Source organism: Blennius ocellaris (genome assembly GCF_963422515.1).
Source record: "Blennius ocellaris genome assembly, chromosome: 11".
NCBI classification, from domain to species: domain Eukaryota; kingdom Metazoa; phylum Chordata; class Actinopteri; order Blenniiformes; family Blenniidae; genus Blennius; species Blennius ocellaris.
This window is the reverse complement of record NC_137660.1, coordinates 15,107,275-15,135,259: the sequence shown is the minus strand read 5'-3', so window position 1 is coordinate 15,135,259 and position 27,985 is coordinate 15,107,275. Positions and strand designations below refer to the sequence as shown.

Here is a 27,985-nt window from a genome sequence, read left to right as displayed (position 1 = left end):
TAAGTGTTTGAGCAGCACAAAATGTCATCCATACTACATCTAATACAGACAGCGGCTTTCTGATAGAGACGGTATGATGATACACTACAGAATTGCGCATGGATAATGGTTCAACTCCCAAAGTCTAGCGCAAGACTTATGGACGCCTCGCTCTTTACATGAAAATACAGTAATAATTAATTTAAAAACAAACAATTATGTAAAATGTATTGTTGTTGTTTGAATTTAAATCAAAATTAAGTCTTTTTGAAGTAGCAAGGAATACCGTTAACTTGTGTTTTTACTTGAATTTGTAGTATTTCTTTAAGTTTTGGTTTTTACTGGAAATTAGAGTTGCCAAGACTACTTGTTTCTGCACATTTTTTTCATTGCTACTAATTTTCATGTATTCATAAAAGAAAATTATGAGGCTAAACTCACAACACGAATGATTAAACTTGGATAGTTTTGTGTAGAAAAGGCAAAACAGAAAAAAAAAACCTCTGTCTCATTATGGTACCGGCCAAAAATGGCCAGATTCTGTTTACATAATGAAAACTATATTTGTGTCTCTAAATATCCTCTCCCCGCCCCCATGCCACTGAGGTTCATGAGAGATGTAGTTCATTAAAAATAACTGCGCTTTTATGTATCGCAGTTTTTACTCCGTAAATGTCATATAAACCAGTTTAGCAGTTTCTTTCGATCAGAAGTGGAGCTGCTCGCCGTGATGTTTCAAAGCTTCAAAAAAAAAAAAAAAAAGTCATACAATAAAGTCACGACGTGGTATACACGGGAGCCTTTTCAGACCAACGAGCGTGTTTTGATCACCTGCTGGGTTTTTGTGTGTGTGTGTTTTTTTTGTTGGAAGTTCCGGTGACAGGTATATGGATGTCTCGTCACTGAGACTGGGCGTTTCAGTTCAACAAGCCTTTTTTTCTTCTCGTGTCCTCGTTGCAGACTCCTGCAGAGGTTTGCTGTCGACATAAGATCACCATGAAGCTCCGCGCAACTCACGCTTTCTGCTTCCTACTGTCTCTTGTGTTTGCTGCTGTTGCTGCAGATCTACAATGTAAGTAAAACCAGAAGGTAACGGAAGCGGTGGAAACTATTAGAAAGCGTGTTATCTCGATATAACTGCACTTTGAGTTTGACTAACAAGAAAACGTGGTATTTTAAAAATATGTATAAAGACATGATTGGACATGATTTGTTTTTGTTTTTATATGTTAATTGAGCTTACCTATTGCCTCCATTATAGTCGGTGTGTCTAAAGGTGAATCGGGGTGTGGGTTTCAGGTACAAGGATTGCTTTGTTGTTTGTTTTTTAATCTTATCTAATGTTGAATCTCGGCCATGGGTCAGTGGCTGCAAATATACAAAAAATATCTCAACATAAGTCACAATGATGGGGTTTATATTTTTCTATAGTTCTATAGTTATTTATAGTATTCTGTTCGAAGGTTGTATGAATGTTGTGGAGTAAAAAAGTCTGTTAAAGTTTTACTCCTGTGACAGCGCCTGAAGTCCACACGGAGCTCGGCAGCCTGAAAGGTCAGTATGTGCCTGTGAAGGGAACAGAGGCAGGGGTCCATGCCTACCTGGGTGTCCCTTTTGCAAAACCACCTGTGGGTCCTTCCCTGAGACTGGCTGCACCTCAGCCTGTGGAGGGATGGGGAGGAGTGAGAGACGCCACCAAGCAGCCGGCCATGTGAGATCTGTGCTTCAGTTTGTGCACTCCACATTTGGAGGGGAATAATGTCAAATTTCACTCTGGGGATTTTTTTTTTTCCTATGGAAGAGGATTAGGCCACCATTAAATATAAAGAAAAAAAGGAAATGAATAAATACTGACTTCTCTCCCAGAATTGTAACTTTTTTTTTGTCAATACCGGAATTTCCTTTGTGCACTTCTGTAAGTATTAAATGTCAGCAATTTTACTTTGTGGTAGATAAATAAAATGTTTTATTTAACTGTATTTCTGCACCTTCCTGTAATTGTAGCGGAGACTTCAGATCTTGATTTATTTATTTTTTTTTAAACTTCAACCAATTACATCAGCACATTGGTTTGTATACTGCTTCTTTTGACGTTTGAAGGAAGGGGCTAGTTTCTGATAGATTGTGTTTTTTCATAGTTGTATAAGTTGCATAACCTCACTGACAGACAACTCCCACCGCTGGGAACTGGTCTGGTGAGTAGTTGTGAAATTATTGCAAAAGTGTTTTGAGTTGGGAGCAGAGCCTGGTCATTCACTCCTTCACCAGACAATTACTGTCACCCCTTCGACTAATGATAACTTCAACAGCACTTGAATGTATGTTCATCCTCATGCACACAGACACGTCACACTGTATTTGGTTGGATTTGGACCCAAACATGATAGTGCCCTGTCATTTGTTGCTTACCCTTGAACAAATGATTTCACTATTATGCTGCTGAACTCAAATAAATATATGAATAGATACATGAGCATTTATGAATCGATTCTCAGACTTGTATAAATACTCGTAAATATATATGAATAGATGTGTAGACATCATGTCTTGTTGTGTGGCATTGTGTATTGGAGAAGAAGTATCAGCATGACATCCATCTTGGATGGGGACCTGATTCAGGTCCAATTTATTCACTTGTACTTGTACACACTTTATCATACTTTTTTGTTGTTGTTGTCATTCCAAATACAGTATATTTTGAAGAGAGATACACCCATACATGTTTAAACGTGTATGAGTTGAGGAATGCAATCCACAAAGGATGGATCATAAGTCATGGAGTGTAGTGTACCTGTATTGAGATGGGACTGGCCACAGGGGACTGATTGATGCGATGCAACTGTGAAAATACACAATCCATCAGAAGCTAACCCCGTTGTGCAAACATCATGAGAAGCAGAAGTTCAAGCCAATGTGTTTGATGTTATTACCATCCAACCAACTTTTATTCTTGTTAATGTGAAACGACCTCTGCCACCACTTGAAGGCACAGAAATCCAGTTAAGTGTTCAGCCTCAAGTTAAACTTACCTGGAAGTCAAGCTCACTGACAGTTAACACTTAAAGAGATCCACAAAGGCGATCCCACATATTGACAGGAAAATAAGTCAGAATTCTGAGAAAGGAGTAGGGATCTTTTTTTCTTTTTTTTTAGGTAGCCCTAATTGTCTTGCATAAATATCGAGTTTCTGATGATAACAAAAAAACAACAACATTGTTTTCAGGTGCATTCAGAGCAGAGAAGTTGTTATCGATCTACTTGATAAACTGGGCGGGTTTCTGGCAGAAGTTCCAGAAGTTTCAGAGGACTGTCTTTACCTCAACATTTACACGCCTGCAAAGAAACCTCAGAATGCCAAGCTTCCAGTAAGAACTTTTTGCTGCAAATTTAAACTGATGTTGTGTAATTTCCTTCAGAAGGGTTTCTAATGTGTTCACGAGTGCCATGTCCATACAATGCCATTTTAGGAGCAAATTCCAATGGGCTTAACTTCTAAAACAATTTTACAATCTGTTTTTAATCGGTATTGTGAATAATAGCCAAACTGTACCTCATGATCATTGTCCTTGCAAACATTGAACCATTTTGGGTTTTTTTTTTGGTAAAATTAATTCTGCATTATTTAGGAAGAAAAAATATCCCAGGTTCACTGATGACACTCATGCTCTGTGATGATCTCATGAGAGGCTTGGCCCTCCACAGTAGTCAAAAGGATTTCATGTAATTTAATAATTGGCCTAAAGATCTTTTCAGAAACTTCATCAGACATCTGAGGTGCCTTTAAGTTTGGATTTTGTCCATGATGGACACGTTCTTCCACACTCCCTTGCCTAATCCTTTAATTTATAATAAAACATTTTTACTGTAATTGCTGTGTATCTATGCTTAAAATACAAACGTTTTCACCTGGTGTGACATTATTTAGGTTGTGGTACCAGAACAACAGCAGTGAAATCCTATCATGTGATCACAGAAACATTTTGAAACTTGGCCTTAAGTGAATAGCACGACAACTAATGAACACTTTTCACATTTCGATAATTCAGGACTTGCGGTGCTCTTGTTTTGCTGCCATTCTCCTGTTTGATTTATTTGATTTATTTCCTTGTTTTTTTAAGTGACACATTGATGCACACTATGCTAATTGACATCATTTATGATGTTGATTACATCAACAAATCTCCCCAATGCCTATAGAACTGAGTATAAATGAAAAATATCATCATAGGAAATGTATTGCAGTAAGATAGTGATGTTTTATGACTTTGCAGGTTATGGTCTGGATTCATGGTGGGGCCTTTACCCTGGGATCTGCTTCTATGTATGATGGCTCTGCAATTGCCGCTTACCAGGATGTGGTTGTGGTTCTGATCCAGTATCGTTTGGGAGTCTTGGGCTTTCTCAGGTAAACTGACTCAAGTCACTAAGAACAAGACAGTCCAGCAGTGGAAGTGTTCTACTACTTTTGTTCTGTGCCGCTTGTTAACATGACATCAAAGCAGTCTTGTGTCACCATTAGATTGAATAAAATCTGTGACTTTGTGTCTTATCCAGTACTGGAGATGAGCACATGTATGGAAACTTTGGCCTGTTGGACCAGATAGAAGCCTTGAGGTGGATCCAACAGCATATTCACAACTTTGGAGGAAACCCAGATTTGGTTACTATATTTGGAGAGTCTGCTGGTGGAGTGAGCGTTTCCCTGCTGGTACGGTGAAAATGTCATATAAAAGATTGCTGGGAGACCCTTTAGAGAAGAGAGTTCATGCTTTAGAATGCAATGAATGCTTAATTTGGCTGAGTGTGCACAAACCAGTGTCAGCTTGTTACGTATATATGTCATCTGATGTGGACACAGCACCACCTGGCCACATGATGAGCCTGGTGTCAAATTACAAGCACTCTGGGCTGCCTGTTGTCAGGCTTTGCATTGTCAAAAAAAAAAAAAAACCTGTCCGTAGTGAAAGCTTGGGACGTGAGAGTGGAAAGATAAAGCAAAAATTGCTTTCGAGACTGAACACGGTTGGACTGTCAGAACTATACAATAACTATTTCTGATTATTTGTTTGTTTTCGTAGACTGCTTCCATATTGAAGTACTTTTACATGAAAAGTCTCAAACAGCCTGAACATCTTGATTTTTGATCTCACAAACTTGCATAGTTAGAAGGAGATCAAATAATGATTGTCCCCACTATCTACTTTTTTGTGTCCCACAAACTGTGATGTATGCATTGTTGAGGCTAAAAAACTATAAGATGACAAACTTTTTGCACTTGTTTAATTTCCAAACCATTCTGCAGGAATGCTTTTAATACTTTCTGTTATAAACAGCTCCTTTCACCATTGTCTGATGGCCTTTTCCACCATGCCATTGCTGAGAGCGGCACAGCTTCCATGGATATGCTTGTGTCAAACGATCCTCTACCAATGGCAGAGGTTCAGTATCTCAGCTTTTTTTTCGGTTGTTGTGTGCTCAATTTTATTTTCTGATAATGGAAAGAAAAAGACCCTTCTCCTCTGTCCACAGGTTGTTGCAAATGTTTCTGGGTGTAGCTTTGAAAGCACAGAGAAGTTTGGCGACTGCATGAGACACCTTGACATTAATGCCATCCTCGCTATTGTAAAGGTACCAGTGTGTGCATAATGAGTATAGACTTATGTAAATGTGGTTGATTAACCTTCCTTGTCTTCTGGACAATTAACAAATATTCTGTTCGACTTTTATATTTTGTCCAGGATCCAACAGTGAGGTATACAATACATGTTGATGGACACTTTCTGAGAAAACCTGTGGATGAGCTGCTCCACAAACATGAACTCCTGACTTTACCATTCATGACTGGCGTGAATAACGATGAGGGTGGATGGCTACTTGCTTCTGTAAGTTCTCACAGGTTGCTAAGAATTGTGAAAATATACCAATGGTCGCAGTAATAATTGTTCTTCTTTTGTGTATCTTAGAATTTAATTTATCTCTGGTTTTTCCTCTAGTTCTTTGTTCCTTCCAACTGGACAGAAGGAATAGACCGTGAACATGTTAGCGGCGTCTTATCCATGTTTTTGCCTGGTGTAAGAAAAATACAACTTCATTATGCATTACCTTTTCCTGAAAATGAAGGAATACCACAAAAAAAAATCTTACAAGCGATGTGGAAATGTATCTTGCATTAAAGGCAGTTTCCCTTTTTTCAGGAAAAAGCTGCAGTAACACGAGACATGTTGGAAGAGGAATATATTGGAACGGGTGAAGATCGAGTGAAAAATAGAGATGGCTACACTGAGCTGCTTGGAGATCTGATCTTTAACGTCCCAGCTATCAAAACTGCTAATGCTCACAGAGGTACAGTATATGTTTTGCAACACTTTCCTATTTGCATGGTGTCAGGGCACTGCTTACACATGGCTCGAAAGCTAAAAATCAGTAATGGGAACCAGTATGTGCACATTAATAATGTCGACTCCAATAAAGAGACTGTCACACATGGAGTTCCACAAGGCTCTAATATTTGGGCCCAAATTATTTATTATGTTTCTAAATGATGTATGTAATATTATGGAAAAAGTTAATTGAATATGATATGCAGATGATACTATTGCTCTGGAAAAGATCTGCATATGCTCATAGACACTGTAGAAAAAGAGCTCACCGTTTTAAAAAGCTGGTTCGATAATATACTTTCAATGAACCTGATAAAGACCAAACATGTCATATTTGGAAACAGTGATATGAACAATCAAACCCATATTAAAATTAATAATGAACAAATTCAACAAGTGCAGGTAATTACTTATCATCAAAATCACTTTTGATGAGAAGCTCAGCTGGAAGCCACACATAAATATTCTGAAGATAAAATTAAACTATTACTACTACTACTACTACTATTTTTTCAGCAAATCAATAATTATTCTATGTATGCTTTCACACACTTTTTTTTTTTTTTAATGTCACTCCCATTTGTCTACTTTTAGATGCTGGCGCTGCTGTTTATCTGTATGAGTATCAACACCCTCCTAAAGTCCTGCAGGAAAAAAGGGCAAGCTTTGTGAAGAGTGACCACGGAGATGAAATCCTACCGGTGTTTGGAATTTGCTTTATAACTACTCATGTTAAGTTACAAGGTAAAAGGAATGTAAAAACCAGTGATTCAACAAAGCCCCTGATGTCTTGGGGTTTTCAGGATGCAGATTGTTTCACCATCACCCATCATTCATATCGTTGTAGACGCATGCACTGAAGAGGAGGAACAGTTGAGCAGAACCATGATGAGCTACTGGGCCAACTTTGCCCGTACAGGGTAGGAATTACTGTTCATAGTCTGTACATCCAGAAGTATGCAAAAAATATTGTTATGAAATATAATGATGTACTAAAATGCTTTCATTAATGTAATGCAAAGTGAAGTTGCTTCAGAGGTATTCTGCTTCAGATTCTAGAAAGTGTCAATTTATCGACAAAGAATTGTCACAAAAACATCTATAATGTCTGTTGTGGCATTTCATTTGAACCTGTTGTCACTCGACTGTTTATCAGTGATGCTTGATCAAAATCATTGTGCTTGCATGTGTGTGTAGGTCTCCTAATGGAGCTGGACTGGCCCACTGGCCAAAGTATGGAGCAGAAGAGTCGTATCTGGAAATTGATTTAAAGGAGCAGGTGGTTGCTCATCACCTGAAGAAGGACCGGTTTGTCTTCATGACTCAGACCCTCCCGGAGAAGATCAGACAACGTCAGGAGAAGACGGAGCACAGAGAGCTGTAGGACGGCAACATTGCCGTGTACTGTTAAATCAGTTTTTAATTGTAATGATTTTTTCACAAACACATTTGGAAGGTTAGTTTCAGACATTTTTTTCTTCCAACTTAAAAATGTTTAACATTTTCTGGTTTCCATTGTTGAGCATAAAATCTGGATTGTGAATAAATGACCATAAAATTGAATTGTTGGCATTTTCTACTGAATTGTTCATCAATTATATTTAGCATTCATACTGACCTGACAGGTGACAAATACACCAGAATGTGCTATAATAATATGTTAACCCTTGTCAACTGATGCCACATGGAAGCGTAGATTGTTGATTACTTGAGAAACCTTGTTGATTGCATTGAGATCATTGAAAGTGACTTCTCAACTGGTGTTTGAGACTATAACAGATTAAAAAACAGCATTTCTCTCTTCCAATACATGTATACATGATAGATTTTCCACTTGTACTTGTTAGATGGTGCCAGATTGTGCCACCTTAATTAAAAAAAGATGTTATTTGTATAAAAAAAAATCACATTCTGTTTCTATTCCCAAAATACTTTCACATAAATTGATATATTAATAGATTTACACCTTAACTTTATATACAATCTGTAAAAGTCCTGATCATGGAAACAAAGTAAACATAAATCAAGTTTCTCTACCTCTTAAAAGCCTGTTTATTTGCCTGTATCATGTTAATGTTTTCTAAAAAGAGGAAAACAAAACCAACCTTGAGCTCAAAGAGATATGGATGTCACATAAATGAGAGTACAGTATTTGTGTTTTGCCTCAATTGAGTCAATCTCGCGTCATCCAGGCAGAGCTATATTGTAAGTAAACCAGAGAGAGAATCTTTTTCAAAATAAAGAATGCATTGGAAAAGGTTGGAAAACATGTAATCTCGATCTAACTGCTCTTTTAGTCTAAGTAATTGTGTGTGAAACATGTCAACATAATTTGTTTTTCTAATTTTTTGTGGGCTCAGCTGAGTTTACTTATTGCCTCATTAAACTCAGTCTGTCTAAAGGTAAATCGGTGTGGGTTTTAGTTATCAGGATTACTTTATTGTTTCTTATCTGACTTAATATTAAACCAATGCAATAGGTCAGTGGTTGTAAATGTACATAAATAACCTCAGCATAATGGAGTTTATAGTTTTTTAGTAACTGCATGTTTTCTGTTTGTAATTTGTATGAATGTTGTGAAGTAATAAGTCTGATAAAGTTTTATTCCCGTGTCAACGTCTGAACTCCACATGGAGTTCGACATTTTTTACTGAGTTGAGCAAAACATTGTTTCATTCTGGATTTTCATAAAATGACCAGAAACTGTAATTGTTGATATTTTCTACTCTATGTTGTTCATCAATTATATTTGGTATTCATACTGACCTGATAGATGACAAATACTCAAGAGAAGCTTAACCCTGGTCAACTGATGTAACATGGAGGTGTGGAGGTTGTCGCCTTGAAACTAAAGCACATAAGATTTTTCATTGCGTGAGAGACTTCAATACTGAGCCTATAGTGATTATTGTGCAGGTGAAATACTGTTTGTAAAACTGATATAGATTGCATTGAGATCAATGAAAGTGACTTGACTGATACAAACCCATTAATCGCTGTCAAAAAAAAAAGTCAGACAATAAAGGCACGGCGTGGTATAACTATACGGAAGCCTTTTCAGACCAACGAGCGTGTTTTGATCGCCTGCTGTTTTTTTTTTTTTTTTTTTTTTTACAAGTTTCCCAGTGACAGGTATATGGATGTCTCGTCACTGAGACTGGGCGTTTCAGTTCAACAAGCCTTTTTTTCTTCTCGTGTCCTCGTTGCAGACACCTGCAGAGGTTTGCTGTCGACATAAGATCACCATGAAGCTCCGCGCAACTCACGCTTTCTGCTTCCTACTGTCTCTTGTGTTTGCTGCTGTTGCTGCAGATCTACAATGTAAGTAAAACCAGAAGGTAACAGAAGCGGTGGAAACTATTGGAAAACGTGTTGGCTCTATATAACTGCACTTTGAGTTTGACTAATAAGAAAATGTGTTATTTTTAAACATGTATAAAAACATGATTGACATGATTTGTTTTTGTCTTTATATGAGTTGTTAGTTGAGTTTACCTATTGCCTCCATTATTATACTCGGTGTGTTTAAAGGTGACTCAAGGTGGGTTTGAGTCACTGGGTTATTGTGTTTGTTTTTCAATCGTATCTAATGTTGAATCTCGGCCATGGGTCAGTGGCTACAAATATACAAAAAAGATCTCAACATAAACCACAATGATGGGGTTTCTAATTTTTTAGTAACATTTTGCATATTTTGTGTTCGAAGGTTGTACGAATGTTGTGGATTAAAAAAGTCTGTTAAAGTTTTACTCCTGTGACAGCGCCTGAAGTCCACACGGAGCTCGGCAGCCTGAATGGTCAGTATGTGCCTGTGAAGGGAGCAGAGGCAGGGGTCCATGCCTACCTGGGTGTCCCTTTTGCAAAACCACCTGTGGGTCCTTCCCTGAGACTGGCTGCACCTCAGCCTGTGGAGGGATGGGGAGGAGTGAGAGACGCCACCAAGCAGCCGGCCATGTGAGATCTGTGCTTCAGTTTGTGCACTCCACATGTGGAGGGGAATAATGTCAAATTTCACTCTGGGGATTTTTTCTTATGGAAGAGGATTAGCACCAGTCTACAAATTTCTTGAAAATATTTGCTACTGACTTCCTTCTCATACCTTTTTGTCCTAAGTCTGACGTTTGTTGTCAATAGTTAGATGAATTATTAGAAATAGAAAGAAGTCTGTATTAATTATTCTGGTCACTTTTTTACACCATACAACACAGTCCTTATTTGTCTTTGGTAGATTTTGAGATCCTGATGATAACAAAAAAATATTTATCATTTTCAGGTGCATTCAGAGCAGAGAAGTTAACATGGATGTACTTGATAAACTGGGCGGGCTGTTGGCAGAAGTTCCAGAAGTTTCAGAGGACTGTCTTTACCTCAACATTTACACTCCTGCAAAGAAACCTCAGAATGCCAAGCTTCCAGTAAGAACTTTTTGCATACGACTCAAACTGATGCTGTGTAGTTTTTGTTCGAGATTTACTCATCAATAAAATAGCAGTTTTAAAAGCACATTCCAACGGGTTTATCTCCCAAACCACAATTTTGTGGTTTTTCATGGGTTTCTGATCTACACATAACAACCACTATTGTGACAATTAATCCAATGATTCTTTTTCTGTTTAATCCAACAATTGATTCATCATTTGCTCTAACAGTGTGTTTTATTCATTTACCCCCCCCCCCCCCCCCCCCCCAAAAAAAGATCAAAAACCACAATTAAATCATTTATTGACATTTTTCATTGATTTAAAGGATTCCTCAAATTGTCTTTACATCAATTCTTAAAAATTTTTTGGGAGGAAAAAGGGTTATGTTCATCCATTTACAGCAACACGGGAACACAATCAAAATCTCAGTTTTTGGGTGCACGCCCTTGTGGGTGATTCTGATTTGAATTAAGAGCCCATTAAAAAAAAATCTCAGCCACTTTCAAACTCCTGATTTTAAGGCAAGTTTCAAGTGAGTTCCAACAACAATACACATGTATTAACAAGAATTAAATTGATTTCTGGGTGATGACTCCTTTTAAAAAGAGTAGTCATGTAAAACAAATTCGACATTATTCGGTGCTTTGCCTCATCCTGAAAGAAACACATAGAGCAAATTACAATGGAAAAAAAAATTGCAGCACCATATTTTAAAGGACTGTAATTAATGTGTATCTGTTTTAAAAACAAACCTTTTTGTGGCCTGGTGTAACTTTGTATAGGTTACGATCCCAGAGAAACAGCAGTGAAAATTCTATCATGTGACCATTTAGAAGCTCAGTCTCATGAATTGTATTGAAGTAAAGTAGTGATGTTTTATGACTTTGCAGGTTATGGTCTGGATTCATGGTGGGGGTTTTACCTTCGGGTCCGCCTCCACGTATGATGGCTCTGCAATTGCAGCTTACCAGGATGTGGTTGTGGTTCTGATCCAGTATCGTTTGGGAGCCTTGGGCTTTCTCAGGTAAACTGACTCAAGTCACTCAAAACAGGACAGTCGATTTGTTCTACTTTTGTTCTGTGCTGCTTGTTAACATGAAATCAAAGCAGTCTGTGTCACTATTAGATTGAATAAAATCTGTGATTTTATCCAGTACTGGAGATGAGCATGTGCCTGGAAACTTTGGCCTGTTGGACCAGATAGAAGCCTTGAGGTGGATCCAGCAGCATATTCACAACTTTGGAGGAAACCCAGATTTGGTTACTATATTTGGAGAGTCTGCTGGTGGAGTGAGCGTTTCCCTGCTGGTATGTCACCAGAAGATAAAATACCTGATAATTTCTCAACAATGACAATGTTTTATGTTCTTTTTCAGTATGACGAAAGTATTAAATAATGAGTTTAAAGTACTGTTTGGACACTCTTTTGATATGAAAGATGATACTTTAGATTGCAGACTGCCAACAAGTTTTAAGCCTGTTACGGATATCGTCATCTGATTGAGCACAGTGGTTGTTGGCCACATGAACCTCTTTATGGATGACATCAAGCTGCATGCCAAGAATGCGCGAGAAATCAACTCACTGATCCACACCTCCAGGGTTCACAATACTCACATAGGGATGTCTTTCAGGTGTGATCGCGTGGTATCATACAAAGGCAACATGATCAGAACTGAAGCGGCTGACCTACCAGAAGATAACATAGGGGATATCCATGATAACAACAACAAAGGGAAATTCTTGTAACATAGCTCCTCACAGAAAAGAACACAGAGTAAATAATGTAGATGTAAAACTATCAATCAAGTGCCTTAGCATCTGACAGGCTAATGGAAACCATGAGGCCACAAGGAAGGCAATCACAACCAAATAACTCAAGAGAGTGAGACAAGTCAATACCTGGTAGCAGGTATAAACACATAATTGAAAAGCCTAAAAACTGAGGCGAGGCGAGCGGAGTAGATACGAGTGGAAAGGCTCCATAAGTGAACGCCTCAAAGCAGAAACCAGATGAGACCGAAGAGGTAACATGGAAACACAAACCCCTCTGTGGCATGTACCACCGCCAGATGCAGGAAGTGGCTGATATAAGGAAAACCAACCAATGCCTAGCAAATGTTGGACTGACAGACAACACAGAGGCACTAATCATGGCAACACGATAACAGGCACTAAGCACTAGAGCCATAAAATCCAGGCTCTAAAACAGTAGATCAGACATAATAGAGACACAACCAACTGGCGAGGATGGTGTACAGGAACATCTGTGGCCAGTGTGGACTCCAAATACTCAAATCTGGACAGGATGTCCTCCAAAGGTGGTTGAGAACAACAGGGTTAAGGTCCTGTGAGACTTTCGCTTCCAGTCTGACAAACAGCTGCTGGCAAACCAGCTGGACATTGTGGTGATTCACAAACAACAGAAGAGAGCAACAGTGACAGATGTGGCAGTACCAGCTGACAGCAGCACCAGAACGAAAGAACACAAAACGGTTGAGGAGTAACAAGGGTTAAAGAAACAGACGAGGAGGATTAAAGCTAGGTTGTCATTGCAGAGGAAACACTCATGGCGGTAAGCTTTAAACGAGGAGAGTGGCTGCAGTAGATCCCAGGAACAACATGTGAAGCCTCACTAAAAAAGAGCTTGAGAATATTCCAGATACCACCCTACAAGTGTGAGATGGTGATTTATTTTTTTGTCTAATGTTTACCTTGTTGTGGATAAAAGCTACAAAATTACAAAGTGTCTGCACTTATTTAATTCCAAAAATATTCTACATAAATGCTTTTATATTTTTTTGTTATGAGCAGCTCCTCTCACCATTGTCTGATGGCCTTTTCCACCGTGCCATTGCTCAGAGCGGCACGGCTGCCATGGATATGCTTGTGTCAAACAATCCTCTACCAATGGCAAAGGTTCAGTATCTGTGGACTCGTTTTGCACAATTTTCCCAATATTACAGCATAATAACACTTCTTCTCTGTCCACAGGCTGTTGCAAATGCTACTGGGTGTAGCATTGAAAGCACAGAGAAGTTTGGTGACTGCATGAGACACCTTGACGTTAATGCCATAATAGATATTGCACAGGTACACCACGGTGTTCTCAACAAATATAGAACTATGTATATGCGGTTGACTGTTAATCTTCCTCGTCATTCATAGATATCCTGTTGACCTTTTAACTTTCAACTTTTTCATTTTGTCTAGGATCAAACACTGGGTTATACTATAAATATTGATGGACACTTCCGGAGAAAACCTGTGGATGAGCTGTTCCGCAAACATGAACTCCTGACTTTACCATTCATGACTGGCATGAATAACGATGAGGCTGGATTTGCAATTTCTTCTGTATGTTGCAGTGAGCTCCTCGGAATTGTCCAAATGTACAAATGAGCCTCTGAAAATGATTATTTTCTGCATCCTAAAAGTTAATTTATCTTGGGCTTTTCCCCTAGATTTTTCATGCGACTTCAACCTGGACAGAAGGATTAGACCGGGAAGATGTTGTGAACCTGATATCCCTTTATTTCCATTATGTAAGGCAGATACAACTTTGTTATGCAATTTACCTTGTCCTGGAAATGTATACTATTGAAGGAATACAGAAAACCTTGTTAGAAACAATGTGGAAATTTGTCTTGCATTTTTTTTTTCAGGAGAAAACTGTGACTTTGCAACTGTTGGCAGACGAATATATTGGAACTGGTGAAGATCGAGTGAAAAATAGAGATGGCTACACTGAGCTGCTTGGAGATAAGATATTTAATATTCCAGCTATCAAAACTGCCAATGCTCACAGAGGTACACTATATGTTTTGCAACACTTTGCTGTTTTGTCTGGGACCGTATAAGTATTATATATTTTCTCCCATTTTCTTTTAAAAATGTCACTCTCATTTGTTTACTTTTAGATGCTGGTGCTGCTGTTTATTTGTATGAGTATCAACACCCTCTCAAGGTACAGCAGGAAAGAAGGCCAAGCTTTGTGAAGAGTGACCACGGAGATGAAATCCTACCGGTGTTTGGATTGTGCTTTACAACTACTCATGTTAAATTACAAGGTAAAAGGAATGTAAAAAACCAGTAATTCAACAGAGCCCCTGATGTCTGGGATGTCTTCGGGTTTTCAGGACGCAGAATGTTTCACCATCACCCATCATTCATATCGTTGTAGACGCATGCCTTGAAGAGGAGGAACAGTTGAGCAGAACCATGATGAGCTACTGGGCCAACTTCGCCCGTACAGGGTAGGAATTACTGTCCATAGTCTGTACATCTAGAAGTATGCAAAAAATGTAGGCCGTTATGAAATATAATGCTGAAGAACCAAGATGCTTTCATTAATGTAATGCAAAGTGAAGTAGTTTCCCAGGTGTTCTGCTTCAGATTCTGAAAGTGTCAATTTACGGACATCGAATTGTAACAAAAACATCTATAATGTCTGTTGTGGCTTTTTATTTGAACAGCATGTAAATAAAAAAAAATAAAAAAAAAACCTTTTAGATGTCTTCCTAAATTTAAAACCTCTAACATAAAAGTGGCACTTTCACCCCTGTGCCCATGTCACCCGACTGCATATCAGTGATGCTTGACCAAAACCATTGTGCTTGTGTGTGTGTGTGTAGGTCTCCTAATGGAGCTGGACTGGCCCACTGGCCAAAGTATGGAGCAGAAGAGTCGTATCTGGCAATTGATTTAAAGGAGCAGGTGGTTGCTCATCACCTGAAGAAGGACCGGTTTGACTTCATGACTCAGACCCTCCCGGAGAAGATCAGACAACTTCAGGAGAAGACGGAGCACAGAGAGCTGTAGGACGGCAACATTGCCGTGTGCTGTTAAATCAGTTTTTAATTGTAATGAGCCCAGAAGGTTTTCATGACCAATGAGACATTTCTAAGATTAGTTTGACAAAAATCTTTTGAACATATTTTACAATTTTTAAGATTGCTTTGTTCTACTGTTGAGCATACTATTATATTAATCTGGATTCTCATTAAATTATCATAAAGTTTCATTGTTTTTTTTGTGTTTTTAACAAATTACAACTGACATTCATAGTGACCTAATAGATGACAAATATACCAAGTAATGTAAAAAGGGTCAGCACAGGTTAACTGATTGTGAAATGGAGGTGCAGAGATTAGCAATGTTGCTTCACAACAATAAAAACATAATCTGCCCATAATCAAGATTTGCCACAATACTGTGTTATAGAAGGTGAACACATGATGTCCTCAAGATAATCTTTTCAGCTGATGAACATTTTTGTTTCAATGTTGTGCAATAGGATCATATTGTGTAATCCATCACCATTATGATCATAATAATCTACTATAACACCAGTGAAAAGAAAAAAAATTAAAAGAAGTAGTGAGAATGCTGGTTATTCATCCTGGTGGTATAAAACAGAAATAAGACTTTAAAAAAAATAAAAAAATGAACTGATATAACAAAGTGGGTTTTTTCCTTTTCTTTTTTTTTTTTTTATTACCGAGAAGAGCGCTTAAGCTGAAAAGCTCCCTGAAGTCTGATGTGAGCAGTTCAATACGTCAAACTTGTTTTCCCTCAAAATCAGGCATATGGCATTTAAAATATGACAAAGCAATACTTTCAAAAGGCAAATGATTTAAATAGCTGGGTTTACAGAAAGGACAATTGTATAAAACAAATATGCTGAACTTGAGATTAAATTGATAAAATATGGCATAAATAAACCCATAAAAGCTTCAGCAGTTGTTTCTTTTTAAATATATTTTTGCAAACGTTTGTAAAGCTGTAGTCTGATACAAAAGTGCTGGCCAGTAGTATTAGAATTTTTCACAAAGCTGCCCAGAAAAGTGCACTTGGAGTAGGAAAGCTACTGGGCAATACTACCAGGCCATGATGAGACGTACAGACACACACTTGGTAATCTGAGATGCACTTTGAGCTCTTAGTTCGTATAATGTTCAGCTAGCCTTGTCTCAAGTTCAAAATAAATCGGAAAACTGGAAGGAAACAGCTTTTGCAGGTATAAAGCCAGGCAAACACTGTGCCAGCCATTTAAACAACTAATGCACTACATTTTAAAGGTGAGAAAAGATTCCATTTCAGACCATAAATACAGAAGCCCATGAGCAGTATAATTTCATACTTTGATTAAAAATCCAGCTTATGTATAGGTTATGTTATTCTATTGCAATACAATACAGCTTTCCAAGTTACACAATAAGTTGGGTGTGACAATATTAGACATGTCTGATGTTGGACCATGAACTGAGGCTTGTCATTGAATCAAATCTAGAAGTTCAAAGGGCTGATGTTGCTACAGTGATTGATAAGACAGCGGGTCAAGAGTTAGAAAATGACACAGTTGGAAAAACTCCCTCAGCATTTCTAAACAAATTAATACAACAAATGTACGTCGATACGTTTTTGCTATACACATAAATACCTTTGTCCTGTTTTTACTGACTTGTGGAAAGAGGAAATAACACCTGAGATGCTGTCTTATTTTAAATTTTGATTTCTCAAAAGCCCCCAAAAAATAACTAAAGCTGGGGCATGCTGCTTCATGAGTGTAAAACATGTTGGGTTAGTGGTTATGGGTGTAATGCAATTCAATTTAAATAAAATGCAGCATGCAGTTTAACATGATGGGCACTCAAATCAGTATAATGCTATCATGTAGTAGAATACATGAGATGACTTTCTTCTTCAAGCACTACCAAGTACAGACACGGTTTCAGAGGCACGTACAGTTGGATCCATAGTAAGTGGTGTCATTCCTTTTCCTGCAGGGAATAAATAAATAAATAAAACCTTCAGGTGAGCTGTTATCATGCTGCACTACAGGGTTATGGTCATACCGAAGTGTGGGGATACTTGTGGGAGGACTTTCAGAGTGCTTGCATGGGAATGGCATGTGCGAGTGCCAGGTCATGATGATGTAACAATGCAACACCAAACAGTACCATCCAGTGTTTGATACATGGTGATAGATAGAATCAGGGGAGTTAAGTTCATGATCAAGCATGGTGGTGATGTCTGTGGAGGACAGAGGTGGTTTGTGTATAATGACTGTTAGTATGTCTTGTGTGGTGCAAGGAGACTTAAAGCTTGGTGCATCAGGATGTCCAGGACTGCATGTTGTGCAGCATGGCCTCAAATCGCTCCATGTTTGGAGCATGAGCGTGGGCTAGTTGGTCCGTCAAGCGACTGTAAAGACTAAAAGACTTCAACTCCAGCCAGATGAAACCAAAGCGGTCCTCATCGAACAGGACAAAGAGCCCCGGGGTGCGCTCCGGACTTGTGAAGCCGTGCCCAGCAATCAGGCCTGTCCCGTAGAAACTGGAAAGGAAAAGCAACAGTGTGTCAACATGCTGATCGAGCTCACGGTTTGGAACAATGATGACAAACAAGTATGCCAAGAGATCTACAATCTCATTTTATTTTCCCTTCATCTATTTGAATTTGTCTGTTACATTTCCTTTACCATTTGATCACCTTTTCTTGAAATTTTGTGTTTAACGGTTTCAGGCACGTACTGGTCTAAACATATAATTTTACTATTCAAGAGTTTGCACGTGTACTCATAAAGACATATACAGACATAAATGCAGGTGTATGCATCATTTTGAACAAAACCAACAAGTTTTGAACAAAGTTGGCCTAGAAGGTTATGTTTTTGTCTGCATGTATTTATTTATTTATTGATTTGTTTGCATGTATGTTACCAACTTTTTGCAAAAACTACTCATCCGAATTGCATGAAATTTTGAGGAATGATTTGTCATCATCCAAGGACCAATAGATTCGAATTTGGGGATGTTAATGGCTAAGCGTTTCCAAATAAATCCCCAAAAAACTCCCCCCAAAAAGCCCCATACATAGCGGATGGGACAGATTGCTATGGATATGGCTTTCGCAAGACCTATTCATCCGAATTGCATGGAATTTTCAGGGATGATTTGTCTTTATCCAAGGATGATCTCGCTAAATATTGAGAGCAATTAGGTCAAAGGTCAAGCTCCATGTCACAAAAAGGTCAAAAACATATTCTCCTTATAATAATATAATATGGCACTACAAAACCCAAAATCTAACACATGAACTGCTCACATGATAAAGAAATACAAGCACTACACATGGGAAAGTTCTTTTATACCGAGCTCTTACCATTTCCTGCAAGTGCGAGGGTACACCCCATTGCGAGCAATAACCCCGAGAGGCAGGATGAAGGGCTGGGTTTCATTACAGTTGCTGCTGCTGGGGCTGCTGGGGCTGCTGGGGCCCGGCTGGCAGCCGTCTGAACAAGCACCGTGGTCTGTTGCCATCTCTTCCGCTGCACCGGCACTACTGTGGGGCCCCTCTGATGCACGTCTGGCTGTTGAAGATGTGCCAGTGGCCTGTTGTGCCGCCTCCCTCTGCACCTCCTCGTGTACTCCCAGCACCAGTCGCGACAGCTCCTCGATGCTGCGCTGCTGCTCCAGCTCCGGGAGGGCCACAGGGTGAGTCAAGTCGACATCCAGCGTGAGCTGCCCGGCAGGAACATTTGGGTCTCCCTGCAGAGAGGAGTGCAATTACAGTCTGCAGTATTGACCTGTATATTGCGTTATATTACATACACAGACAAATACGTGAAAATATTTAGTTCAAAAATGTTTCCTTAAAACATACATTTTGAGAATCTTACATCAGAAAAAGCACCGTTTCTTCTAAACATTATTCACAAACTTACTGTAAGCTTCGTTGCTCTGGCATACGTCCCGTGGAAACTGAGCATGACAATTTCCAAGCCGTGACTGCCATAAGTGCCTTTGAACAAACCCGGCTGCAGCAGGTCTGTGGGCATTGCGGGAGGCAGGTAGATTCTTCGATACGTCAAACAATTACTGTCACGGACAAGCAGAGAACAGCCACAAGTTCATTCAAGCCTCTGTAAAGATGTCCTTTGATTGCAACTTCCTTAACCTCTCGAACATTTATGAAGCATTACGGTAACAGCGACGATTATTTCTCTACTATAGTAACAACAGAAAACATTGGAATCTAAACACAGTGATTCCGATGTCTATCATATTCTGTGTTTGCTCAGTTGGAACACTTCGATCGATAGTGCTTTGCAGGCGCACCTGTGTCTGATCTGCTCATTCTGCACTTGCAAGGTAAACGTTTGCACAGGGCAAAAAAACAACACAAATCCTAACTAACATTTGACTTCAGCAACAAAAAGAATGTAAGGTAAAAGGGCCATACTCATATTGACTAGTGTATATAAACTTCATCAGGATGAGCTCCTGCATGTGTTCGTGGAAGATTTCTTCCAGTGTTCGACCCCATTCTTCCTCCAACCACGTCCTGAACTCCTATACACACACACAATGCACAAAAAAATTTATTCTTGAATTTCAATACTTTCCAAGAAATAAAGTTTTCAAACGCATACTTTATTGGTGCAAATATGTATGAGAATGTTTGGGAGATAAATGAGTCTGGTTTTTAGTCACTAATGATCTCAAATACAGTTGAAAACAGTGACTCTTTCTGGTGTTCACGCTCTCACAGTGACTCCCAAAATTTCAGATGAACTCAGTCTGCCTGCTCTGTAAATGATTAATCCAAACACTAGATGCCATTTCCACAGAAAGCATCGATAATGGCTTCTAAAAATAATGCATTAGAAAGGCTTTGGACCGCCGTGAAGATGACACGCTACAGGAGGAGCAGGCAGAACCAGAACACAGGAGCAACAATAGTGAGAGCGTAAACCAGAGAGGCATGAGATCTTTAGGATCTCTGGTCTGAAGACAATAGAAACTGTATTTACAACTAAAAACATCTGGCAAGTTGAGAAAGTGTGAGTGTGAGCCTTGTGGGAAGGAGAGTTGTCTTATATTTGGACCAATAAAATAATGAAAACTTTCCATCAACAGTCTTCAGACTGGCATCTTTCAGTGATTTGACTCACCTCCTGTCTGCCTCCTGGCATGCGATGGTGATCAGTCTGGTTACACTTAGTTGAAAACTCATCCTTCTTCACTGTCTGAAAGGAACAGATGACAACATATTAAATAATGGCCTGTTGGTAAAAAAAAAAAAAAATAGCATAGTTGTTTATCTGTGTCAATTTATGTCCTTCACTTTCTTGACACCCTCACCTGTATGTCTCCTTTGTGTGGCCCTTTGTGTCCGTACATGCACTCCACTGTGGCCTTTTTGCTCTCCCACATGTGGATGCGAAAGAGCGGTCGTCTTCTCATGGGATCCTCAACCCGAGGGTCATGAGGTGGCAAATACATCCAGCCAATGATGAACAACCCGTCCACCTGAAGGGAAAATAGTCACGACTTATTTAATCTTCTGCTTGATAACCTGCCAAAGTATTAGAGGCGAAATACGACTTGATTCCGAATGACTGCTGGTTTTCGTGTGAAAGTAGTTGAGCGCACTGTGCACTGCTTCTCTACTCCTAATCTTCATGTCTCGATTGAGAAACACTACTCACCACAACATTGAGCAATCCACCATAAGGCCCTATATCTGGCTGCCATAGGCCCAGGATATGCCTGTACGGGTGAAGCACTGCAACACAGAAGCACAACAGCATTGAGGCAGGAATCACTTTGTGTAATGCGGCACCTTCGTGTTGCTGCGTGCGGCACTTTGCATGGTTAACACCACAAAAGGACACACTCAACTGTTTGTTTAGTGTTGTTAAGAAAGGAACGTAGGAGATGTAAACCCAAAGGAGAGGGGAAAAAAAAAACCAAGTGTCAACTTTCCCTCGTCTTGTCAGCCAAGCTGCTCAACAACACACAGCACATCAAATTATTATTACTGTACTTCCATTTCACGGTTAACCTCTTAAGACCTGGATGCATCTGCATTTAGAAACGGACGCAGCGTTTCCTTTCTTGTCCTTTTAGGGCAACATGTGATGTGATTAGATATGTCGAGCCTTGAAAGGAAGAACACCCAAATGTTTAAGGTTTATAGGTTAGTATGCAAGCAAACAGAGCCGAGGAGAATTATCAACACATTAGCTCCGTATGCACAACACAGGTTGCTTGAAAATTTAAATCAATATAACCCCCACCCACATACGCACACACACACACACACACACACACACACACTCCCCTCATGCTGCACCATCCACCATGAGGCCCATGTACATACAGTGTGTGTACACATCTCTATAGTCCATATGCTCGTAGTCCGGGAGGAGCTTCATAAAGCGCCCAGACTTCACCCGCGGGTTGACACCTGCACAGGCACAACACAGGCAATGTGTGGAGCCGAACCGGACCAAGGCGAGCTTGGTTAAGGACGGCGATCTAACGCAGGCAGCAATGTGCCAAAACAACTCATCTATAAAGCCACCAGCTCCGACAACCACTTTGTGTGTAATATCTTCTGACTGCTGCCTTTTCAAAAACAATTATGTAGGCAAGTGCTACTGAGTAACTGATGTGTGAAAACATAGAATTAGAATACCCCCACCCAGAACATAACCCATAAGTCAGCTTTTCAGGGGATAGAGAAACTTTAATAAAAAAAAGGCCAATAATGTTGATGTTTAATATTGTCCATTCGCAACATGGACAAAAGAATATGTGCAAGAGTGCAACCATGGAATGACTGAAAAAAGAATGACTGAACCAACAATTTGCTTGGTATATTTAACAATCCCTCCATCAAACATGGAAGTTCCAATCTTGTGCTTAAATGTTCAGAAATAATAATTAAAAAAACAGCAACAAACAAACTCCCCACTACAAATAATAAGTGAACCAGGATGACAGAGTTGTCACACATGCATCACTCATGCAAATCAACTTGATGTCAGACAGGATTTAGATTATAGAGAACAGCTTGCATCTGCCATGACAGCAGCAGTACAAACACTTCCCGAATGTTTGGGCACCAAATGGGAGGAAACTATTTTGTGGTCTGTGCAAAACTGTGATCAAACACATCAGGCTCTTATTAACAGATAATGATCCTATTGACTGAAGGTATGAAATGTTACGATGTAGATCACATGTTCTTTTTCTAATCGCCTTATCAAGTTTGAGATCTCCAATGCTCAGCTATTCAAAAAATGTTTGAGCATTGGGACTTGAAGCTAATGAAATAACTAATACAATACTTAGCTTTGTGGCATATGTATGATCACATTTAAGAAAGCTTTTAGCTAAATATTTCTCTCACTTTTACTGTATTTTATGTAATTTGCTTGTTGTTTTATTGTACCCATTCTATGTACAGCACTTTCTGATTTTTATCTGTTAAAAGCACTTTATAAATAAGCTTTACTTACGCTTTATAAATAAACTCTATTTTTTTTGTTTGTTTGGTTATATATTTATTCCCTGATCTGCATTTTTGCCCAAAAATCACATAAATATGTTGTTATGCATGTCACTGTCCTTAAACTTGGCAGCCAAGTCATATTTCGACTGCAATCAGATACGTGGCTGGAGGTCCCTTTAACCAGGTGTCACAACAGCAAAACATTGCAAATTGCACAAGAGATCTGATTCTCTTTTTATGTTTGATTTCTGGATCCCCACAGCCATGATTTAACCACAAATTTCCATCACGGAGGACAATAGTCTTTTTGTCCAAATTAGTTGCATAACAAAGTGTGTTATCCTGCAGGGATGAGTTGATGTGTATCATATGTGCTGCAGAACTGACGTTTGACATAAAGGTCTTGGCTGGATACTCCTCCCGCTTCCATCTTCCTCAGATCCTCCTTCATGCCAAATTCTGCAGAGAAGAAAAGAAGAATGAGAAGAAAATGTAAAAGGAAAACAGGAAAAAAACCAAAACGTTTTACCACCAGTTGATTGTATTAAGACGATACAACATATCAAGGGGTGAATGAGCCATGCATGTTAACTCCACCCTGATTTGATCAAAAAATTTGTTTTTTGAAATCCTATCGTGAAGATATGAATTATACATCTAAAGCATGATTACCTGAATAATGATGTATATACATATATGTATTTGAAAACATTTTTGTAGTCAGAAGCAATAATGCTTGGCAACAAATTTGCGAAAATATGTATTTTTTTACTGCCTACTAAAATTTGAGATTCCTCTGCACATTAATTGCTTTCTGGGCATTATGACAAGGTCATTCAAATAAAATAAAATAACAAAAATACTGAAATTATCCGTTAGAATTTTTTTTTTAAATGCTAATTTTGGTTTATTTGTGGAGAGAAAATAAACAATGAACTTCTGAATTATTTTGAAATTTTCTTGGATGCACCTGTAAACAGAAATTCATGTCCAGATTTGTACTTTTCACTCTTATTATGCAGTATAGTCCTCGCTGAGTGTTATCATCATCATCATCATCTGGGCCTTGGAAAGACAAGGTCCGGCCCTGCATCAACACTCTTATAACACTCTTATCAGCTGCACAGAATGGCTGACAGGCCTTATTACACTGAGTGGTTTCGTTTGCTCAATTCTTTCTTTGATTCTATCTTTTTTGCAGCCACTGGGTTAAAAGCCATTTCCTTTTTCTTTCCCGCACAGATCTATAGAAATGCTTTTGGGGGGGGGGGATTCCCAAAAAAACTAATCTGACACGCACAAGAAGGAGCTCCGTGCAAAACACCTGAGATCATTGTGACCCAAAGCTTTATTTGGCTGTAATAAAGTTGTCAGTTCAGGTTTAAACGACGTGTGCGGTGCAACAGCAACAGCAGCAGCAGCAGCAGCTATATTTACCTTCCATGCACCGCCTCCTCCAGATGGTTTCCGTGTTGAGGATTTGTCTGAATTTCTTGCAGACGAGGGCGACATTGGGCAGAACTGTCCCGGGGAGCAGAGATATTATTTCCACTAAAAGCTCCGGAGGTAGCTCCGCTAAAGACTGCGGGTGCGGAGGTCCCGTGGAGCCTCCTCTGTTGACATGACCGCTGCCATATTCACCCGCGTCACTCGGCCCTGCAGTGGCGGCGGCGGCGGCGGCGGTTGCGCCGCGCTCCGGGCCTCCGCCGCTGACGTCCCCTTGCCTCTGACCCACGATCCTCTCCCCTTCTTCCTCGTCCATGTCGGAATCGCTGCCCTGGTCCTGCTGGTTGTTCCGCTGTCGCCTCCGGCACCTCCGAGACTGACCCACTCCGCAGAGCCTGGCGCACACAGCCATCCGTAGTCACCAAAGCGGCCACATTACATCACTACCAGCCCTCCATCAGCTGCAGCAGTCTGCTCTCATCTGCTCGAGGAGGACGTGCCTTCTGACGTCACGACGCACGCAAAGAGCGTAAACACGCGTGTTTTATTTACGTTCTCTTCTGCTTGCAACCGAACGACAATCTGTCCACTTATTTGAACGAACAAAATGCACGATTCATAGTATCCTTTCACATGCGAATGTCATTGCGTCTCAACGCAATAAAACGTGAAAATAAAGCAGGTCTGCTTATTATTGCAATAACCAGCTGTACATGGATGTTTAGTCATTGGTGTTTATTATTGGAAAATTGACCGTCATTACTGGAATTTTAATTGCAACATCCAACACTTTGGATTTTCAAATTGTATTGCGTGAACGTTTGTAGCTGGATGCTGGTGGAAACTGGTGGTCGCTGGCCATTATCCGTCATGAGAGGCAAGAGGTGCAGTTTTATGACACACATTATGTCTAGTTGTTCAAGTCAATAGTTTCATATACAGTCAGGGGATTCACTTGGTAAAAAAAAAAAAAGGAAGCAGAGTGCATAGTTGCTTTATTGGCGCGGAAATACTCAGTAGTATTAATATTTACAATAGTCATAGTCACAGATGCCTCCATGTTCTACAGAAGCACGGCAACAACTGCAAAAGCAATGTGTAATGTGTAATGAAATGAATACAGTGGCTGAGCTAAAGGCATTTTTTGGACAGTTTTGCATATATTTGTACATAGGTATTTTATAAGGATAGAAGATAGAGTTATTTTGTGCAAAACTGTGGTTATTTAATTTGTTTGTTGTCGATTGTTACATTTATAATTTGATACAAATATTAATATGACCTAAGTCAACACTGGGACGATTTAACAGGTACAGTACTACTGTCACAAGTACATTCCTAAATATGGATCAAAATATGAAAGTAATTAATGAAACAAGCATGATATCTATCGATTGTACTGGCGATATGTGTACAAGCCGCCTGTTCATTCTTGTAAATCCAGCAATTAGTCTATTATTAATGCCATTGGAAAATGTATACATAGTACACACAACAGAAGATAGCTGAAGCTTTTGGAAATTGCACATTTAAAAAAAAAAAAACTAACTCAGCCGCACTCATGTAAAGCTGGGCACTACTTCTGCAACAATTACAACTCAATTAAGTCCTAACAAGTCCTAACCAAGTCCTAACCAAGTCCTAACCAAGTCCTAACCAAGTCCTAATAGGTCCTAACAAAGTCCTAACAAAGTCCTAACCAAGTCCTAACCAAGTCCTAATAGGTCTTGGTTCCAGATACCAAAACTCCGCCTCAGTGAGATGTGCGCTGCAGAACATTCGAGGAGAAGGAGAGGAAAAGTGAAGAAAACTAAAAGGTACCTCCAGTGAGTTAATTATTGTTATTTTCCCTAAGTCTAATTCAATTTCGTGTTGTCATACTACTGTCATAGTCTCTCCTAATATCATAACTCCTTCATAATTCATAATTGCGATATTATGAATCCCGAAAAAAATCGGAGACTTAAATACACTTTTTATTGGTGCGCGCATGTGCAATATGCACGCACGAAGGTAACCAATTGTATGCAACAATAGGTTACCTTAATTTGCTCTTTTATTATGATGACTGTACTCAAAAAATAAAGATGAAAAATATGATATCTTATCAATGTAATATAAAATGTAATATATGTACGTATATCTCGTGTAATATTTCGTATGTGTAATGTATATAAATTATATAGTGTATGGATTTCATAGTAATATTACATATTATCATGTATAATCATTACCATTATTATTATAATTATTACGATGCAGGGAATAACAAGACATGCTGATGAAAGATTGTGATGATATCGACAAGTTTCATCATTGGAAACTGTCGGAATAAAAAAAAAAAAGTTCGACGAACCAGCCAGGAATCGAATCTCAAATCAGCATTGCAAGCTGTCGGGAAATAAAAGAAGGCGAAGGAGCCGGGGGTCGAACAATGAATCAAGTTGGAAAAAAAAAAGTGAGTCGAGCCAGCCAGGAGTCGAACCTAGAATCTTCTGATCCGTAGTCAGACGCGTTATCCATTGCGCCACTGGCCCGCACTACAACCATATCAGTTCCTATGCCCATTTTATTCAACTAACTATAATCTGGTCATATGAATTTTAGGAATTTTATTTTGGAGTTCGTCTAGAGCCACTCACATACGCATCCATTCCAAAAGAAGCGCAATATTGACGCCCGCTGTGCAGTTGTGACATCTCTAACGTACCAGATATCCTGCTTCTTTGCTGCTATAAAAAGCCTGAACGCTGCATTTTGAACAGCTTGTAGCACAATTCACTTCTTATACAGTTAGACAAAGGTTCAACCAGCAAATACACACAATTAGGGTCAACTGTAGAAAGGAAAGGGAGCAGAAAACACGAAAATGTACTTGCGGTTCAACGACCTGGCAACCAAAGCAATGGTTACGTAGATGTTGACATGGCTCAAAACATGGAGGTTTTCCACGAAATATTTCGTTTTGACACTCGTTTTGTGGATTATCTTACAGGATAACTTAAATTACCGTCGCATCGAATGTACTTATATTTAGCGTATTGCCCTCTACAGCTGAATATCGTTAAATAGATTATGCGACTGTTTGAGTCAAACATGGCAACCCTGACGCAGAACCGGAAAAGGCTACACGCGGGAACTTTTCTAAATGTTATTGAAGTGACGCGGCAGACATGTATTAGTGTTATTGACTAAACTGTTGAAAAAACGAATCGAAGTGAAAGTAAGGACACAGCTGAGCTAGCGGGACTTATTGAGTGGTTTACCAGCTATCTGGATCATGATGGCAGCACTGGAAAAGATCATCTCACTGTCAGGTGAAGACACCACTACTGAGCTTCAGAAGTACCTGTCCTCTCTTTCAAATGATCAAGTAAGTTTCTTTAATTACTATAATATGTGCAGTAATTTCAGATGTGCTAACTTTTAATAACGTGTTTGTTTGTTTGTTTA

The 27,985-nt window shown here is 39.2% G+C and overlaps 2 protein-coding genes across 3 annotated transcripts; one reads left to right on the top strand and one right to left on the bottom strand.

The window, feature by feature from the left end:
• Positions 1-949: 949 nt before the first annotated feature.
• ces2b (carboxylesterase 2b) lies at positions 950-15,040 on the top strand (the record flags this gene model as incomplete). The annotated part of the gene is made up of 23 exons (XM_080505566.1): positions 950-1,051; positions 1,498-1,690; positions 3,203-3,344; positions 4,251-4,384; positions 4,534-4,687; positions 5,313-5,417; positions 5,509-5,607; positions 5,718-5,861; positions 5,973-6,050; positions 6,174-6,321; positions 6,954-7,103; positions 7,207-7,279; positions 7,557-7,740; positions 9,569-9,680; positions 10,121-10,313; positions 10,633-10,774; positions 11,671-11,804; positions 11,935-12,088; positions 13,595-13,693; positions 13,775-13,873; positions 14,446-14,590; positions 14,701-14,850; positions 14,964-15,040. The coding sequence occupies exons 1-23, from the start codon at positions 976-978 to the stop codon at positions 15,038-15,040; spliced, it is 2,985 nt and encodes a 994-aa protein (XP_080361692.1). The 5' UTR covers positions 950-975.
• A 588-nt stretch (positions 15,041-15,628) lies between these two features.
• fbxo31 (F-box protein 31) lies at positions 15,629-24,994 on the bottom strand. 2 transcript variants are annotated; one of them, XM_080505074.1, is made up of 10 exons: positions 24,524-24,994; positions 23,474-23,545; positions 21,950-22,036; positions 21,276-21,352; positions 20,929-21,096; positions 20,739-20,813; positions 20,027-20,136; positions 19,509-19,662; positions 18,947-19,332; positions 15,629-18,118 (listed from the first exon to the last, which is right to left on the bottom strand). In XM_080505074.1, the coding sequence occupies exons 1-10, from the start codon at positions 24,942-24,944 to the stop codon at positions 17,896-17,898; spliced, it is 1,773 nt and encodes a 590-aa protein (XP_080361200.1). In that variant the 5' UTR covers positions 24,945-24,994; the 3' UTR covers positions 15,629-17,895. The 2 variants fall into 2 exon arrangements, with proteins under 2 accessions (XP_080361200.1, XP_080361201.1); XM_080505075.1 differs by lacking the exon at positions 21,950-22,036.
• Between the last annotated feature and the right edge of the window lie 2,991 nt (positions 24,995-27,985).